The 15,995-nt window shown below is 51.9% G+C and overlaps 1 protein-coding gene across 1 annotated transcript; it reads right to left on the bottom strand.

Annotated features, from left to right (window-relative positions):
* Positions 1-219: 219 nt before the first annotated feature.
* LOC121432416 (cystin-1-like) lies at positions 220-15,142 on the bottom strand. Its single transcript, XM_041630383.1, has 3 exons — positions 14,798-15,142; positions 5,430-5,482; positions 220-3,333 (listed from the first exon to the last, which is right to left on the bottom strand). The coding sequence occupies exons 1-3, from the start codon at positions 15,074-15,076 to the stop codon at positions 3,228-3,230; spliced, it is 438 nt and encodes a 145-aa protein (XP_041486317.1). The 5' UTR covers positions 15,077-15,142; the 3' UTR covers positions 220-3,227.
* Positions 15,143-15,995: the final 853 nt, after the last annotated feature.

The raw sequence follows: 15,995 nt of genomic DNA, 5'->3' as shown, positions 1-15,995 counted from the left end.
TTCATATGGTGGAAAGAAAGAAGCACCTCCTGCAGATTGTCCTCTGACTTCCACACCTGCACCATGGCATGCACACCCATGTATTACAGACACACATGCATGTGTGCACACAAAATGTAACAGTACTTTTAAAATAAATTGTGAATTTTGCTCTTCAATGCTCAGAATCATGCAGGGATACCTTCCTCGTGTGTGCAGATAGATAGATGATATAGATAATAGATGATATAGGTAAAGATAGATAATAGATTAGATAGAGACAGACAGATAGATAGATTATATACATACACATCTAGGGGAAGTGTATTGCTGTGGCGGGTGCATTATGCCATGCCATCCATGCATGTGGGCATCAGGACAACCTGCAGCAGTCGGCTCTTCCCTTCCACTGGCCCCTCTGGGGGTGGAGCTCACGTCGTCAGGCTTGGCATCAAGAGCTTTTACCTGCCAAGCCATCACCTTAGCCCTTAAAAAAAAATACTACATTTTATTTCTGTACAATTCTTGACAAGAAAAATACTCCATGATCCTGACACTCAACAGCTGGTGTCCTGGCTACTGCCGATAGACTCCTGGTCTCCAGAATGCTTTCTCATGGGGGCAGTGACATCCATTCATGAATCCCAGAGTCCCCAGGAGTGGGTGGGACTCCTGGACATCATTCCAGGAAACGTGCCTCTAGGAAATGGAACACCAAAAAAGAGGGTGCTAAAAGCTTGTCCCAGGCAGTTTTGGCCAATCTCTGCTGGTGCGGGAGGTTCCTTCTGAGCTGAGCCAAGAACCCATGAACACAAGAGCCGAGGCCTGGGGGCTTCTCAAGGTTCTGCCCATATGTACAGAAAAATCTGCCCGGATTTCTGAAGGGCTCGGGTTTTCTCAAGCACAGCCTTGGCACATCTTGGGGGAGAACCCCTGCAGAGCTGGTGACCATCTGTGGTTAGACTTTCTGTGATGGGAGCCAGGGTCAGCTCATGCTGTGCGTAGGCAGATCCCACACTCTAGAGCTGGGCATGTAGCTGGGGAAATAACGTAGGTAGCTAACTGTGAAGCAACAATGCAATATGGGACATTGGAGGGTACCTGACACTTGGACAGTGCAGGAAGTACTCCTGCTCTAGTGATACCCAAGCCCACTTCTGGCAGGACCAGCCTCTCCAGAGCCTGAGTTTCCCAGGACCACAGCTCTCCAGTTGGCACACACTTTGCTCTGGCTAGCCACTGTTCAGAACATCCTTGGAGTTGAGGGAGGTTTGTTTGTTCATTTATTTGTTTTTCTGTGCAGTCCTGGCTGCCCTGGAACTCCCTCTGTAGACGAGGCTGGTCTCAAACTCAGAGAGATCTGCCTGCCTCTACCTCCCGAGCACTAGGATTAAAGGTGTGTGCCACCACTGCCCGGCCCCCATTTTCTCTTAATCAGATGAACGTGCCCACTCAAACATGATACATAAAGCTGTTAATATTCACATCAACTTCAAAGTCTGATTCATTCTTTGGTAAAAATGTAATATTTTAACCTCTTTTAAAATAAGCATTTGTAATATTTAGGGTAAAATATTAAAATAGAAACAACTTCCATCTTCGTATCAAAAGCAGTGCTTTGAGCTTCAGTGAGAAGCTCTGGGAGGTTTTAACCCGATGCTCAGCCCACTGGTAGACACCCGATGGCTCTGGGCTCTGACTATAGCACAAGTCTCCCAGCTGCAAACTCAAAGGCACTCTTGTCAAGTCCTAAAGTTCATGGAATAATTTTCAGGTGACAGCAAAGGACTGTGGATGTGGGGACGGCCCTAGGGACCATTCTTCCTTGGTTCCTGAGATGCTCCATGTTGAGCTCTGAGGTTCGCAGGCCAGCGATCGGATCGCGGGCCAGCAGCAGCTCTCAGCAGAGGAAGGATACTGGGGCAGAGCACTGTCTTGGTAGGGGGATGCAGCAGAAGCTGAGATCTGGCCTGGCCTTGGCCAGAGCTACTACTATTCCAACGTTCTCTACTCTGTTTTCTGACACAGAATCTCACGACATAGTCCAGGCCAGTCTTGAATTTACTACGTAGCCTTCCATTCTCAGGAATCCTCTAGCATTGGCTTGGTGGCTGTGACCTGTAAGCATGTGCCGCCACTCACAGATCTCTGAAGCCTTTCTGCCAGCACCCTCGCCAGCTGTGCGGGTGCTTCCTCAGACACCTGAGCAAGCGCCAGGCCCTACAGGGCCCACACAAGCCCTACCCTCCTTCCCATAGGCTCTCTGCATTTCCCCACCTGTCCACTGGGGATGTCTGAAACCTCTTCTGGCATCATTATCCTGACTGCCTCCCACCCAAGCAGGGAGGAGGAGAAGAGGTTCACAGCCCCCAGGCAGACTGCCAGCCGAAAGAGAGCAGTTGCTGCCAGCCAGGGAGAGCAGTTGCTGTGAAGCCCTATCTCAGTGTGGGTTCCCTCTCTCGGCTCCTATATGGTTCTGCACTCAGCCAAAGCACACTGGCAACTGGGAGATTACAGGCTGGACGGTAGAGCTACCAGACTAACGGCTTGAAAGGTCTCAAAGAACCTCCAGGATTACCACCTCCCCCTCCCCCAGAGAGAAACTGAGGCCCAGAGAGGGCATCGATGAGCTCTGCTTCCCACCACAAGCTCATGTCATAAAGGGATGCCAGCACCGACCCTTCCCCACTTGGAAAGTGAGTAAGCAGAAAGGACCAACAATTCAGATTTCAGGGGAACCACACAGCCAGGCTCCCCCTGTGTGGGAGGAGGCACCAGTGCCCCCACACCTGTGGCCCAGGGCCTGCTTACCCTTAGTTTTGGTCTGCCAGCGGCAGAACTCTGATCACGAATCTTTAGAGACCAGCGTGGAAAGAGAGCTGTATTCTAGAAGTGGTTTCGCTCTGGCTGGGCCACGGGTGGAGCAGGGTGGTACCCTCTATCGGGAGCCCAGCTCACAGGCCACGGGTGGAGCAGGGTGGTACCCTCTAACGGGAGCCCAGCTCACAGGCCTGGGTGGAGCAAGGTGGTACCCTCTGACGGGAGCCCAGCTCACAGGCCTGGGTGGAGCAAGGTGGTACCCTCTGACGGGAGCCCAGCTCACAGGCCTGGGTGGAGCAAGGTGGTACCCTCTGACGGGAGCCCAGCTCACAGGTCACAGGTGGAGCAAAAGGTGGTACCCTCTAACAGGAGCCCAGCTCACAGGCCTGCGAAGCCTGGCCAGAGGTAACCAAGACTGCTCAGCCAGCTCAGCGGCAGTACTCCCGCTCGATGCTCGCCATCAGCTCCTCCTCGGAGTAATCATAGGAGATGGCCGACTGCCCCTCGGGTCTCTTGTGGCTGCTGCTTGGGGCTCTGTGGGTGAGAAACACAGACAAGGGTGGGTATCACCTTCAAACTCGCATTTCCTCGGGCAGCCACAGTGGTGTTTCAGTGGTTCATCCTAACATCCAAACCAAAACCTTTGATCTGGAGACACCCAAATCTCTTCCTACCCAACACACAGACATGGTCATCGTCGCTCATATCTGCCTTCGTCCTCCCATTTTATCCACCAAGACCTGCAATGAGGATGAGGCAGGCCAAGGTAGATGCCAAGCTCCATCCGATGCTCCTGGCTGACCTTCCGAGAACAGAGTCCAGGGCTCTGTATACGTCTCCCAAAACATGGATGAGAGGCCTGGGTACCGCAGCTTGATATCCTGAGATCAGCCTGCCGCCAAAGCCCTGTCTTTCCTACTGTGTCTGTGGGGCAAAGGGGAATATCCAAGGGCTTTGGAGGAGGACAGATCTCAGCTGGCTTTGATGCACAGTAACTGTATGGCCCTGGACCATTTGTCCCTTCCCCCAGGCTCCGTCAGTGAGAGGAAGGGCTGCCACCTCCAGACTGCCTGCGGTTGGCTGAAGTGCTGCGTGTGTCTAGAACAGAGATGAGCGCTTAGGAGGGACTGAACAGTAGCAAGTGTGTGGAGAGTTGCAGCCTTGCAAGCCTGCAACAGTGTGCATGAGAGCTGTTTGCTGTTTGCAACCTCCAAGCTTAGAATAGCTGCCCTCCCAGCCCGGTCCTGGGGAGTCTCTACTGACTGCTGGTAGGGGGAAGGAATGCAAATAATGGTTCAGCATAGCCTTAGAACAAGCCAGGGAGCTGGGCAGGAAGCTGGCTGTCCTTCCAGAATGCCAGAGCATTCTGGAATCCCCTGACAGGAACAAGCCCCTCTAGGGTTACCCCTGCCAGCCCCTGGCACGAATAGATGTGAAAGCTGAAACCTTTAAGGGCAGATGGTACCCAAGGTCACTGGAGACTGGCCGTAGCCTCCCCCACGCTCTGTCTGCTCCCACCAGGCATGCTGATATCCCTGCAGGTGGGACCCCAGAGAGGAAGAGGCAGGAGGGACATGGACCAATGATCCCTGTGCTCCAGAGGACTAGAAGCACAGACATTCCTTTGTGTGTGTTTGTTCATGTGTACTTACTTGTGTGGGTGTGTCAATATATGTATAGGCACTGTGCTATGGTGCACAATAGAGTTTGAAGAACACTTACAGGTGCTGGGTTCTCTTCGCCTATCATGCAGATTCGGGAGATTTAACTCAGGTAGTCGAGCGCCTTTGTCTGCTGGGTCATCTGACCGCCTTGCCCATTTTATCTCGGTACTGGGCAGTCGTTCTGTGCACATGCCAGGCAAACGCTCTCCCCCTGGCCTGTATTCCCAGCCCCTCAGGAGGATTAAAGGCTCTGGGCCACTACTTGTAGGCTTTGGGGTGAATTGTTTGTTTGTTTGGGACACGGACTCACTGTGTAGCTCTGGCTAGCCTGGAACTCGTCCCTCTGCCTCTCCAATACCGAGAGACTGAGCCACTGAGCCGGGGCAGTGGTGGCGCACGCCTTTAATCCCAGCACTCGGGAGGCAGAGGCAAGTGGATCTCTCTGTGAGTTCGAGGCCAGCCTGGTCTACAAGAGCTAGTTCCAGGACAGGCTCCAAAGCTACAGGGAAACCCTGTCTCGAGCCACCAGCCTGGCAGCACCAAGCATGAAATTTACAGGAGTTTCACGTGCATTTTCCTCCTAATGACTTTTTTGGAGCTGCTGGTGGTTACTGTCACTATCTAGGCTCTGAATTCCTTACAGCAAAGAGCACTCTTTACAGATAAAACCACTAGGAGAGCAGGTGGGACACGCAAGTACATCTGAATGGATCCGAAGGGTCCAGAATGGCCACAGAGAAGCCAGGTCATGACCCCATACAGGAGGAAACTCACGCTGCTGTGAGTGACTGGGCTGCGACCTCCCTAGGCTCCCCTTGACAGCCCAGCTCTACCTGAGCCTCACTGACCTGCAGGACGGTGGGGACAGTGGGGACAGTGGGGACAGTGGGGACGGGAGAGCTTTGAGGCGACTGGAACTGGAGCACTGTGGGCTTGCGGAGGATCATAGCCCCTCCCCATACTTACTCAGGGGTACAGCTCTCTTCAGGGTCGTCCTTCGTCTTCTTTTCTGGGGACACCTTGAGTGGGAGGAGAGGAAGCAGCATGAAAACGTGCCCACAGTATAGTTGATTAACGCGCTAGCTTTGTGGGTAAAACAGCAACTGCCAGGCTTAACTCAGGTCTGTAAATATCAGAACGGGCAAGGTTCTCTGTGACTCTGGAGCCCCAGTTACCCATTTTACAGTCATGAAAACTGAGGCTGTGGGAGGGACTTATAAATGAGTAAGCAGAGGAACCAGCAGGGCTGAGGTCAGATCTCCTGCCTCCCAGCTACTTGCTCTTGCGAGGTCATTCCTTCCCTCACCTCCAGACACCAGTGCCCAATGCTGTGTAGCATGAGACCACCTTCTTCTCCCTCTAGAGATCATGTCCAGTCTCAAGAGCCTTAGCCCTCCCAACTTTAAGTATGCATTAAGTATTCATGTTTAACCTGGACACACACTTAAAATTCCAGCATTTGGGAAGCTGAGGCAGGAGGATTGCTGTAAGTTTAAAGACAGCCTAGGCTTCAGAGTGAGAACTTGTCTCAAAATATACATGTGTATGTTTATTTAAACAATGAAAACAATTGCTATTTTTAAAAAGAACTGTGAACAATAGTTATGTTGCATATAAGTGGCCTAGCCTAAAGTGTTTGTTATAGCAGTTTGAAGGGATAATTTTACACAGATTAGGAGGGAAACTGTAAAAGCTTCTAGGATAAGAGCTCAGGTGAAGACTGGTCACCAAAGTCAAGAACGGACGGATGAGATAGACGGCGGTAGGCTGCTCGGTGGCCACTTGCAGACCACAGTCAGATGCTCCAAAGATCTGCAAGAGCCATTTTGAATTTGTAATTCTAATTCTAGAATCCATCAGAATAAAATAATTTTTTTGTTAAGATATATTTATTTATTACATATACAGTGTTCTGCTTGCATGTATACTTGCAGGCCAGAAGAGGGCACCAAATCTCATTACAGATAGTTGTGAGCCACCACGTGGTTGCTGGGAATTGAACTTAGGACCTCTGGAACAGCAGCCAGTGCTCTTAACCTCTGAGCCATCTCTCCAGCTCTAAAACAAATTTTTTTTCAGACATTCAATTTAACAGCTATCCCGGGGAAAAGTGTGTGTGCGCACATGCGTGTGTGCATGTGTGCTTGTGTGTGCATATGTGCGTTGTGTACATGTGTGCATATGTGTGTGAGTGTGCAGGTAGAGGTGTGTGTGCATGCAAATGTGATATGTGTGCACATCCATGTGCAAGGCAGGCTGAAGTAGAATGTATTCCTCTATAATACTACTTTTCTATTTTGTTTTTGATTTTTTTTTTTTGTTTGTTTTTTTAAGCCCAGAGCTCAAAGATTGGCTAAACTGGCTGGCCGGTGAGCTCCAGGGACCCCTTTCTCAATCCCCAGAGCACTGTGGTTATAGGTGCACACTGCCATACCTGGTTTATGTGAGTGTTGGGTATCTGAATCGTGTCCACATGTTTGCACAGCAGACACTTAACCCACTGACCCATCTTCCCAGCCCCCACAGAAAGATATTTGAAGGGTTTGTTTTGGTTTGGTTTGGTTTTAAGCTAGATAGGAGTTGGTAGAGAGATAGCTTATTCGTTGTGATGGCTATTCTTGGTTGTCAACCCGACTACATCTGGAATGAACTACAATCCAGAAATGGAGGGCACACCTGGGAGAGATTTTTTTTTGCTTGGTTTGAAATGAGTAAATCTGATGTGGGATGCCCTTCTGGATGCTGTGAATATGTTTTATTAGCATTGGTTACCATGCTGAGTGGTGGTGGCGCACGCCTTTAATCCCAGCACTTGGAAGGCAGAGGCAAGAGGATCTCTGTGAGTTCGAGGGCAGCTTGGTCTACAAGAGCTAGTTCCAGGACAGGCTCCAAAACTACAGAGAAACCCTGTCTCGAAAAACCAAATAAATAAATAAATAAAATTTTAAAAATTGGATACCATAAAGAAACTGATTTGGCCAATAGCCAGGCTGAATAAAGTCAAATAGGAAATCAAAGCAAAGATACGGGAAAATAGAAGGTGGAATCTGGGAGATGCCAGCAGCTGCCAGAGAAGGCGAGGTGTGAGGTAACAAGCCACAAGCCTTGTGGTAAAATGTAGAATAATAGAAATGGGTTGTTTTAAGTTGTAAGAGCTAATTAATAAGCCTGAGCTTATTATTAGACTAAGTAGTTTGTAATTAATATTAAGCCTCAGAGTGGTTTTTCAGGAACTGACGGGCAGGAGAGAAACCTCCAGTTACATTAATCTACTTCTAGTCTGGACCTTTGAGGTGGGAAGACACACCTTTAATCTGGGCCACACCTTCTGCTGGAAGCCTATATAAGGGCTTGGAAGAAAAAGGAAGCTTTTGCTCTTTGCTTGCTTGCTCTAGCCTAGCTAGCGAGTTCACTCCTGCAATGGCCTTACCACCTACTTTTTCAGGATGTCAGTGGTCTGAAGACCAGCTGAGACATCCAGTCTCGTGGACTGAGCAACTTCTAGATTCTTGGACTTTCCGTTCACAGTCCGCCATTGTTGGGTTAGTTGGACCATAGCCTGTGAGTGGCTCTGACAAATCCCTTTTCTTTATATAGAGAAAAGGAGATCCATTCTATAAGTCTGCACTTTAGACAGCCTTAATACAGTGCTGAATAAGAATAAGAGTGCGTGCCGCTCCTCCGGCGTGCCTGGGTCTGATTACAGCATCTCCGGGTTGGCTCAGAACGGTCTGTAACTCCAGCCTCAGAGGGTCCAGTACTGCCTTCTGGACTCCACAGGCCCCTGCATGTAGAAACACACCCAGACACTTACAACTAAATAAATACTCTTTTTAAAGTCCAGCTGGGATGGATGAGTGTTGCACACTGGTAATCCCAGCTCTCAGGAAGCTACGGCAGGGGGATCAGGAGTTCAAAGCCATTTTCAACTACAAAGGGAGTTTAGGGCCAACCTGAGCTACATAAGACCCTGTCTCAAATACCAAAGAAAACAAAATACCCAGAAAATAAACCACTTTACCTGAGGTAAAATACACTTTACCAGCCTGGTGGTGATGGGTTTGTTTGGTTGGGAGGGGGCTGTTGGTTTTACCTAGGACACATACACATGATAGACAGAAAAGCATTAAGGGACCTCCAGTACCTAATCCACCAACCAGCAGGCAGTTTTCAAGATTTTGCCAGTCAGTGTCCTCTCTTCACCACCAGAGGGCACTGGTCTTCCAGCACGGTGGTTAGCGGCCTCATAGGATGTGTTCCCTTGTGGCTTCCCTGAAAGCCCCAGGCCTCCACGACTACCGCCAGATCTCAATAGCAAGCGAGGCCATGAGAACCCATTCTGACCCTAACAGGACTGGGACCAGTGTGGAGGGACCAAGGCCGTCTGTGCCTCCCCCTCCCTAGGAAGGGCACTTCTGGAATCTTACTGTGGCTACGATCTGCCAGGACCCTGCCCCTAAGATCTGAACGAAGGATTTGCCTATTTTCTTTCCATTTTAAAATTCTTTCTATTCAGAATCTACTCTTTTGAGACAGAGTCTACTGCTATGTAGCCCTGGCTGGCCTGGAACTCCCCAGGTAGACCAGGCTGGCCTCCAACTCACGGACATCTGTCTGCCTCTACCTCCCAAGTGTTGTGCTTACAGGGAAGCAGCATCACAGCCTGGCTCTGAAAGAAAATGGAAGTGGTTTCCACTTCTGGGGTTTCCTGATGGAATGTCCCATCCTTTTATCCAGGGCTGGGCTCCTGGGGTGCTCCCCTGGCCATCTGATGACTGTGGAGACTTCTTCTGGCTAAGGTTTCTCCACTCCTTGACGGCACTCTGCTCCTTGGTGCTGTCTTTCCCATGGGGCATTCCTTCCTCAGCCTTCTTGTTGCAGCGTGGACTCCCTCCTTGTTGCAGCATGGACTTTGTCCTTGTTGCAGCGTGGACTCCCTCCTTGTTGCAGCATGGACTTTCTCCTCGTTGCAGCGTGGACTCCCTCCTTGCTGCAGTGTGGACTCCCCTCCTCGTTGCAGTGTGGGCTCCTCCTTGCTGCAGCGTGGACTCCTCTTTGCTGCAGCGTGGACTCTCTCCGTGGCCTTCCCAGCACTGTGTGAGTCAACCCTATGCTTCACTCTTCGCACTATTTACAGGCGTGATCTTTGCTCTAGCCTTGACTGCAGACACACTGGTTCTTCTAGGAGCTGTTTTGCTTTGACTGTGAATCCAGCATCTCTGTGTCCTTCTGGAGAGTCCACTCCGCAGCTGTGAGCTCCTTTCTATTGCTTATTCACTTCACACTCCACAGCAGTGCAAATCATGATCACCCTAAAGGCTTGGTTGGTGGCAACAGACAAGACTCCCCCAGTCCTCCTGGGCTACAGTAAATCAGAAACTGTGCAAATGCAGGGAGCAAGGTGTCACTCAGCTCCAAAACAAGGTATCGCTGTTCTACACAGGCTTGTGAAAAATGATACTATCTATCTCTTGGTGACAGCAATGCTCTTTACGACTTCCTAGACCACCTGACTGGGGGCAGGGCAGCAGGAAGTGGGGGAGAGCACTGGGTTACTACTCTAGTACTGAAAACACTGAACAGATGGTTTCGGTACAGAACCAAATTCTTCTCTGTAAGCACCTTCAGATGCTGCCAGTGTTGCGTACTCTGGGGCTGAGGCGGTGCAGTAACTCCATGACCTAGCAGAGCCCTATCTGTGACCCTCCCCCACGGGGGCAAACATTTGAAGAGGTGGGAGGACACTGCCGTTCCCTGCCCCCCCCCCCCGTGGATAAATCCATATCAGATGGCTCATTTTGCCCAGGAAGAGACCACTGATTAACGGGGTGATACTGTGCTCTTCCAAATACTAAACGACTGTAAAACCACCTATTCAGATTTCACAGGTTTGCTCAGCCTTCCCATTCTGCAGAGGTTGACGTTTCAGATCCCCAACTAACACGATATTTGAGAGCTACTGACTCTGGGAAAGGACTTCTGCCTCGGGCACTTCATGTGGCCATGAAATTAAAAATTAATTCAAAAACGGTAACAAGAGAGGGGGTTGGGTCCGTGACTTACAGGGCAGGAATTTGGTAGGCTATCTCATGTCCCTTAAAATATGTAAGGATACAAGCAGGGGAAAAATCTGTCTAGGAGATGGTTTAAGTGGGACAATTCAAAACAGACACAAAGACACATAAATAAAATAAGATAGTAAGATTATCCTTACTTTTAATCTTTTTCTTATAACCCTCAATTTGACAAAACTAAAACAAATAAATCCAGCCTCAAAAAATTGCCTAAACAGATAAACACGGTGGTACATGCCTGTAATCCCAGCACTTCTTTGATCTCGTACTCCATAAATAAGTACAATTATTGTGTCATTAAAAAATAAAAATATTAAAAATATGGGTGAGCATGGAGAGAATAAGTGCAAGACTGAGACTTGAGTACTCATTAAAATATTAGCTAAAACTGTATCGTTTGTTTTAATTTTTATTTTTTAATTATTTGTACCTGTGTCTGTGTGGATTTGAACAAAAGTACAGTACCCTCAGAGACCAAAAGGGGGCACCAGAACCCCTGGAGGGAGCCTGATGTAGGTGGTGGGACTCAGGTCCTCTGCAATAGCAAGAAAAACTCAGAACGACTGAGTCATCCCTCCAGCCCTCTAGAACTATTTTTTTTATAAAGATATTTTTTTATAAAAAAAAAATAAAGTCCAGAATAACATGATATTCGGGATGATAATTCAGGGATAATGCATAATCAGTCTTGAAAGTGCTCCAGTCAACAGTGGTTGCAATTTTTTTGTTTTCATTGCTTTCTGGTGGAGTGAAGGATCAGACTGAAGGGCTTATGCATGCTAGGCCAGCTCTTTACTGCTGCGCTCCAACCTCAGCGCACTGGCTGCAGCGTTTAAATGAAGGCCCTTATAAGGTCTGTCATTTTGCTTGGGGGGGACACTGTCTCAACGTTATGAAGGAAGGCCACCTTCTATGGATGGTTCTTGAACTTGCTATTCTTTTCTGTCTCCACTGGGAGTCACCAATCCAGAATCCTGTAAGGTGTGCAGCTCCTGAGGGAATCAGTTACAGATACGGGCAGATGCAGGCAGATGTGAGCAAGCCGCACAGCACAGGAGCCTGGGTTCCAAGCTCTAGAGTGTGCTGCGCTTTTTAGAAGCAGGGGCCTCACTTCCCGACTTTGTCTCTCTTGGAGCTCTGGGATTCAGTCATTAGTTTGAGAAACATTCATGGTCCAGGGGACACAGCTGAGGCCTGCCCCCTCCCCTCCCAAAGGGTGACCACTGCTCTGATGTCGCAGGTCTTTTTGTGTAGCCCTAGTTGTCTTAGAACTTGCTCTGTAGTCCCAGCTGGCCTCAAGCTCACAGAGATCCACCTGCCTCTGCTTCCCAAGGCTGGGAGTAAAGGTGTACGCCGCCAGCTCTGGCACAAACTTTATTTCTTGAACCTACCTCCTCATACCTCTTTCTTGGCTACTGCTTGGGTCCAGGACCCGGTCAGTTGGACAGCCAGAGTCACCCTGGTGGATCGTGGTGCCCCACACGTTCTTCTGTCTGATTCACCCTTCTCCTGCTCTTGAGTCACAAAAACTGTACTCCCTTCAGACTTCAAATGCTTCTCAGTAGAGTCTACACCCCCTCATGTGGCTAAAGACCTCTGCAGCTACACCAGCGCTAACATGCCACCGTCACAGCTACACCAGCATTAACATGCCACCGGCACAGCTGCACCAGAGCTAACATGCCACCGCCACAGCTGCACCAGTGCTAACATGCCACCGCCACAGCTGCACCAGCGCTAACATGCCACCGCCACAGCTGCACCAGCACTAACATGCCACCGGCAAAGCTGCACCCGCGCTAACATGCCACCACCACAGCTGCACCAGCATTAACATGCCACCGCCACAGCTACACCCACGCTAACATGCCACCGGCACAGCTGCACCAGCGCTAACATGCCACCGCCACAGCTACACCCACGCTAACATGCCACCGCCACAGCTACACCCACGCTAACATGCCACCGGCACAGCTGCACCAGCGCTAACATGCCACCGCCACAGCTGCACCAGTGCTAACATGCCACCGCCACAGCTGCACCAGCGCTAACATGCCACCGCCACAGCTGCACCAGCGCTAACATGACACCGCCACAGCTGCACGAGCATTAACATGCCACCGCCACAGCTGCACCAGCATTAACATGCCACCGGCACAGCTACACCAGCATTAACATGCCACCGCCACAGCTGCACCAGCATTAACATGCCACCGCCACAGCTACACCCGTGCTAACATGCCACCGGCACAGCTACACCCGCGCTAACATGCCACCGGCACAGCTGCACCAGCGCTAACATGCCACCGCCACAGCTACACCAGCATTAACATGCCACCATCACAGCTGCACCAGCGCTAACATGCCACCGGCACAGCTACACCCGCGCTAACATGCCACCGTCACAGCTGCACCAGTGCTAACATGCCACCGCCACAGCTGCACCCACGCTAACATGCCACCGCCACAGCTACACCAGCGCTAACATGCCACCGTCACAGCTACACCAGCATTAACATGCCACCGCCACAGCTACACCAGCATTAACATGCCACCGGCACAGCTGCACCCACACTAACATGCCACCGCCACAGCTACACCAGCATTAACATGCCACCGGCACAGCTACACCAGCGCTAACATGCCACCGCCATAGCTACACCAGCATTAACATGCCACCGTCACAGCTGCACCAGTGCTAACATGCCACCGTCACAGCTGCACCCACGCTAACATGCCACCGCCACAGCTACACCAGCATTAACATGCCACCACCACAGCTGCACCAGAGCTAACATGCCACCACCACAGCTACACCCGCGCTAATATGCCACCGCCACAGCTGCACCAGCGCTAACATGCCACCGCCACAGCTGCACCAGCGCTAACATGCCACCGCCATCAGTGTACCTAGGGTCCCTCCCCGCCTTGTGCTCTGCTCTTGTCCTGTGACCACCTCAGACTCAAGCCTTTCCACCCTTAGAGCATGCCTGTCCCTCCTTCCTGTGGACTCCTCAGACTGACTTCTCTCCACTGCATCGTGTACTTGATCTTTGGATCGTTCTGTCCCCCTGGATCCCAGGCCAGCGCTCTGGGCACCTGTCTTTGCCCCTGATACCTAAAGCAAGCCCCGCTTACTGTAACAGAGTCCAGGAGATCCTGTCTCTAGGATGCTCTTCCAGCGGACACTCAGCAAGAGAGAGGGAAAGTTCATTCATTTCCACACCTTTGAAGTTCCCTAAGCACTTGAAAATAATACCGAAAGTTTGTTTCCTTGCTATGTCCAAATCTCCCCAACTGTTTGCTCTTTGTTGGTCTTACATAACTGCAGGCTGATGTAGTCTTAGAGGAATTCCGTTATATAATTCAGTTCTCACTACGGCTGACTTGTCCTGTCATAAACCACCACAGGGCAGTGGGGGAGGAGGGATGTGGGACAGAGCCCTGTTGCGGGTGCAGGGATTGAGCTGTCTTCCCACCATTCCAGTGGCCTTTCCCTGATGCTTGCCCGGTATCCGGGTCCAAGAAGACATTCCCTCTGTCTCGGCGGCCCGCAGTGAAGCCTCCGGGTACGACTGCCTCTAGCCTCCTCTTCCAGCCAGGAGCCGCTAAGACGGTTCTGAATTTTAGCTCTGCAGCACCAAAGGCGTGCCAAACCAGAGCGCTGGTTTTCCATTGTTTTTCTAGAACAGCGGGGGTGTTATTACAAGTGTTCAGCAAGAGAAGATGAGGAAGCCGCATCTTAAAAATAGCTTGCAATGCGGGAATTGCAAGCCAAAGATCCGGACGCGTCCGACGCGGCAGGGCGTTTTCGAACCACTGTTTGGCAGGTGATCCACCCACTTACTGCCTCCTCAGTGTGTCTCCTAATGGCCAAGGCGGAGGCCCTTGCTGGTCAGTTCCCACCTGAGCTGCAAGGATGCTGCAGACTGCATGCAGCCCTGCTGGGAAAGGAAGGCAAGCCCTGGACCAGAAGGAAGTTCTAGGTGTTTCTGCCAACTGCTGTTTGTACTTGGTCCTTTAAGGCTGCCTCTGAGAGTCACCCCAAAATAGAGATAGTGGCGGGCACCCACCAAGAAGGCAGAGTGAGAATATGCAGGGTGGGAGTAAGGAAGGGTCACAGCGCCCTAGGACAAAACGGGGGGGGTGACACTGGGTTGGTTTGCTGGAGACAGGGGCGCAGAGTGGGGAGAGGCCTGGGTGGGAGGACACTGGGGCTACAGAAAGGATGCGTCTGGAGAGACAGGCGCCCACACTCACCGCGGGTGAAAGCCGGGCGGGGCCTCGTGGGGTCGGCTCCTGGGTCCCCCAGGTTTCGGACTCGGCCAGCAACTGGTCCAACAGGCGCAGGGTCTCCTCCCGGCCGCCGGGGGGCGTCGTGGGGCGGAAATCGGGGCCGGTCTCCTCCTGCCTCACGGCCTTCAGGGCCTGGTCAGCTGTACCGCCCTCCGAGGTTGCCTCTCCCGGGTCCGCCTGGCGCCTGTCAGGGCTGCGCCGCCGCCTCGGGATCCGGCTGCTCCGGCTGCTACCGCTGCCCATGGCTCGCACCCAGCCTGGAGCGCGCAGCCGGAGAGCCGGGCCGGACTGGGGCGGGAGTGAGGCGGGCGGGACAGGGCGGGGAGCAGGGAGGGGGATTCCTGGAGGACTGGGGAGGGATGTGCGATGGAGGGATGGGGGGGAGCCACAGGGTAAGGGGGGCCCTGAGGGATAGATGAGCGGGAGGAGTCGAGGGGGTCTCGGGGATGGGAGCGTTGGAGGGCAAGGGTGATCTTGGAGGCTGGAGGAGGTAGAGGCTGATGGGGGGGATGCTCAGGAGGAGAATGGGAGGATGGGGAAAGACCGGGTAGCTTCGGGGATAAGGGGCGCGGGAGATGAAGAGCGGGGGTGGGGCGTGGGGAGTGCCTGGGACAGGGAGAAAATGAGGAAGGCAATCCAGGGGAGGGGTGGTAAGAGGAATGAGGAGAGGGTAGGGGTGACAGCCCGGGAGACCTCCAGGAGATGGGAGGGCCGGGGTAGGGTAGAACTGGAAGGAGGTGGAACAGGGTGAGGGTGGTATGCGAGCCTTAAAGGGCGCGGAGTGGGTAGACTAGTGGAAGGGAAAGCTGGGTGTGGGGATCATCTTGGAGAAGTTTGGGAGAGTCTCACGGGGCGTGGGTGGAAGTAATTCTTGGGGCAAGGAGAGCAAGAGACTGGCTGAAAGGAGCTGGGCGGCAGAGCCAAATGCCAGGGGAAGGGGGGCATCAGGGGTGAGGATCGGAGAGTAGTGTTAGGGGAGAGAGGGGCTCTGGTAACTCAAGGTAGAGGACTGAGAGAGCGGAGGCAAAGTGAGCGGGGGTGGGGGGACAGAGACGAAAAGGAGAAGCAGGGATGTGAGTGAGAGAGCATGTCCGGGGGAGGGGAGAGCTTGGGGTGGCCAGCTGGAGTGCGTGCGGGTTGAGAGGCTCGTACCAGGGCTTTG

The sequence above is a fragment of the Microtus oregoni genome, unplaced genomic scaffold (genome assembly GCF_018167655.1).
Source record: "Microtus oregoni isolate MIOR12 unplaced genomic scaffold, Mior012 000034F_ref0000314, whole genome shotgun sequence".
In the NCBI taxonomy this organism is placed as follows: Eukaryota; Metazoa; Chordata; class Mammalia; order Rodentia; family Cricetidae; genus Microtus; species Microtus oregoni.
This window is presented reverse-complemented; position numbering and strand designations above follow the sequence as displayed.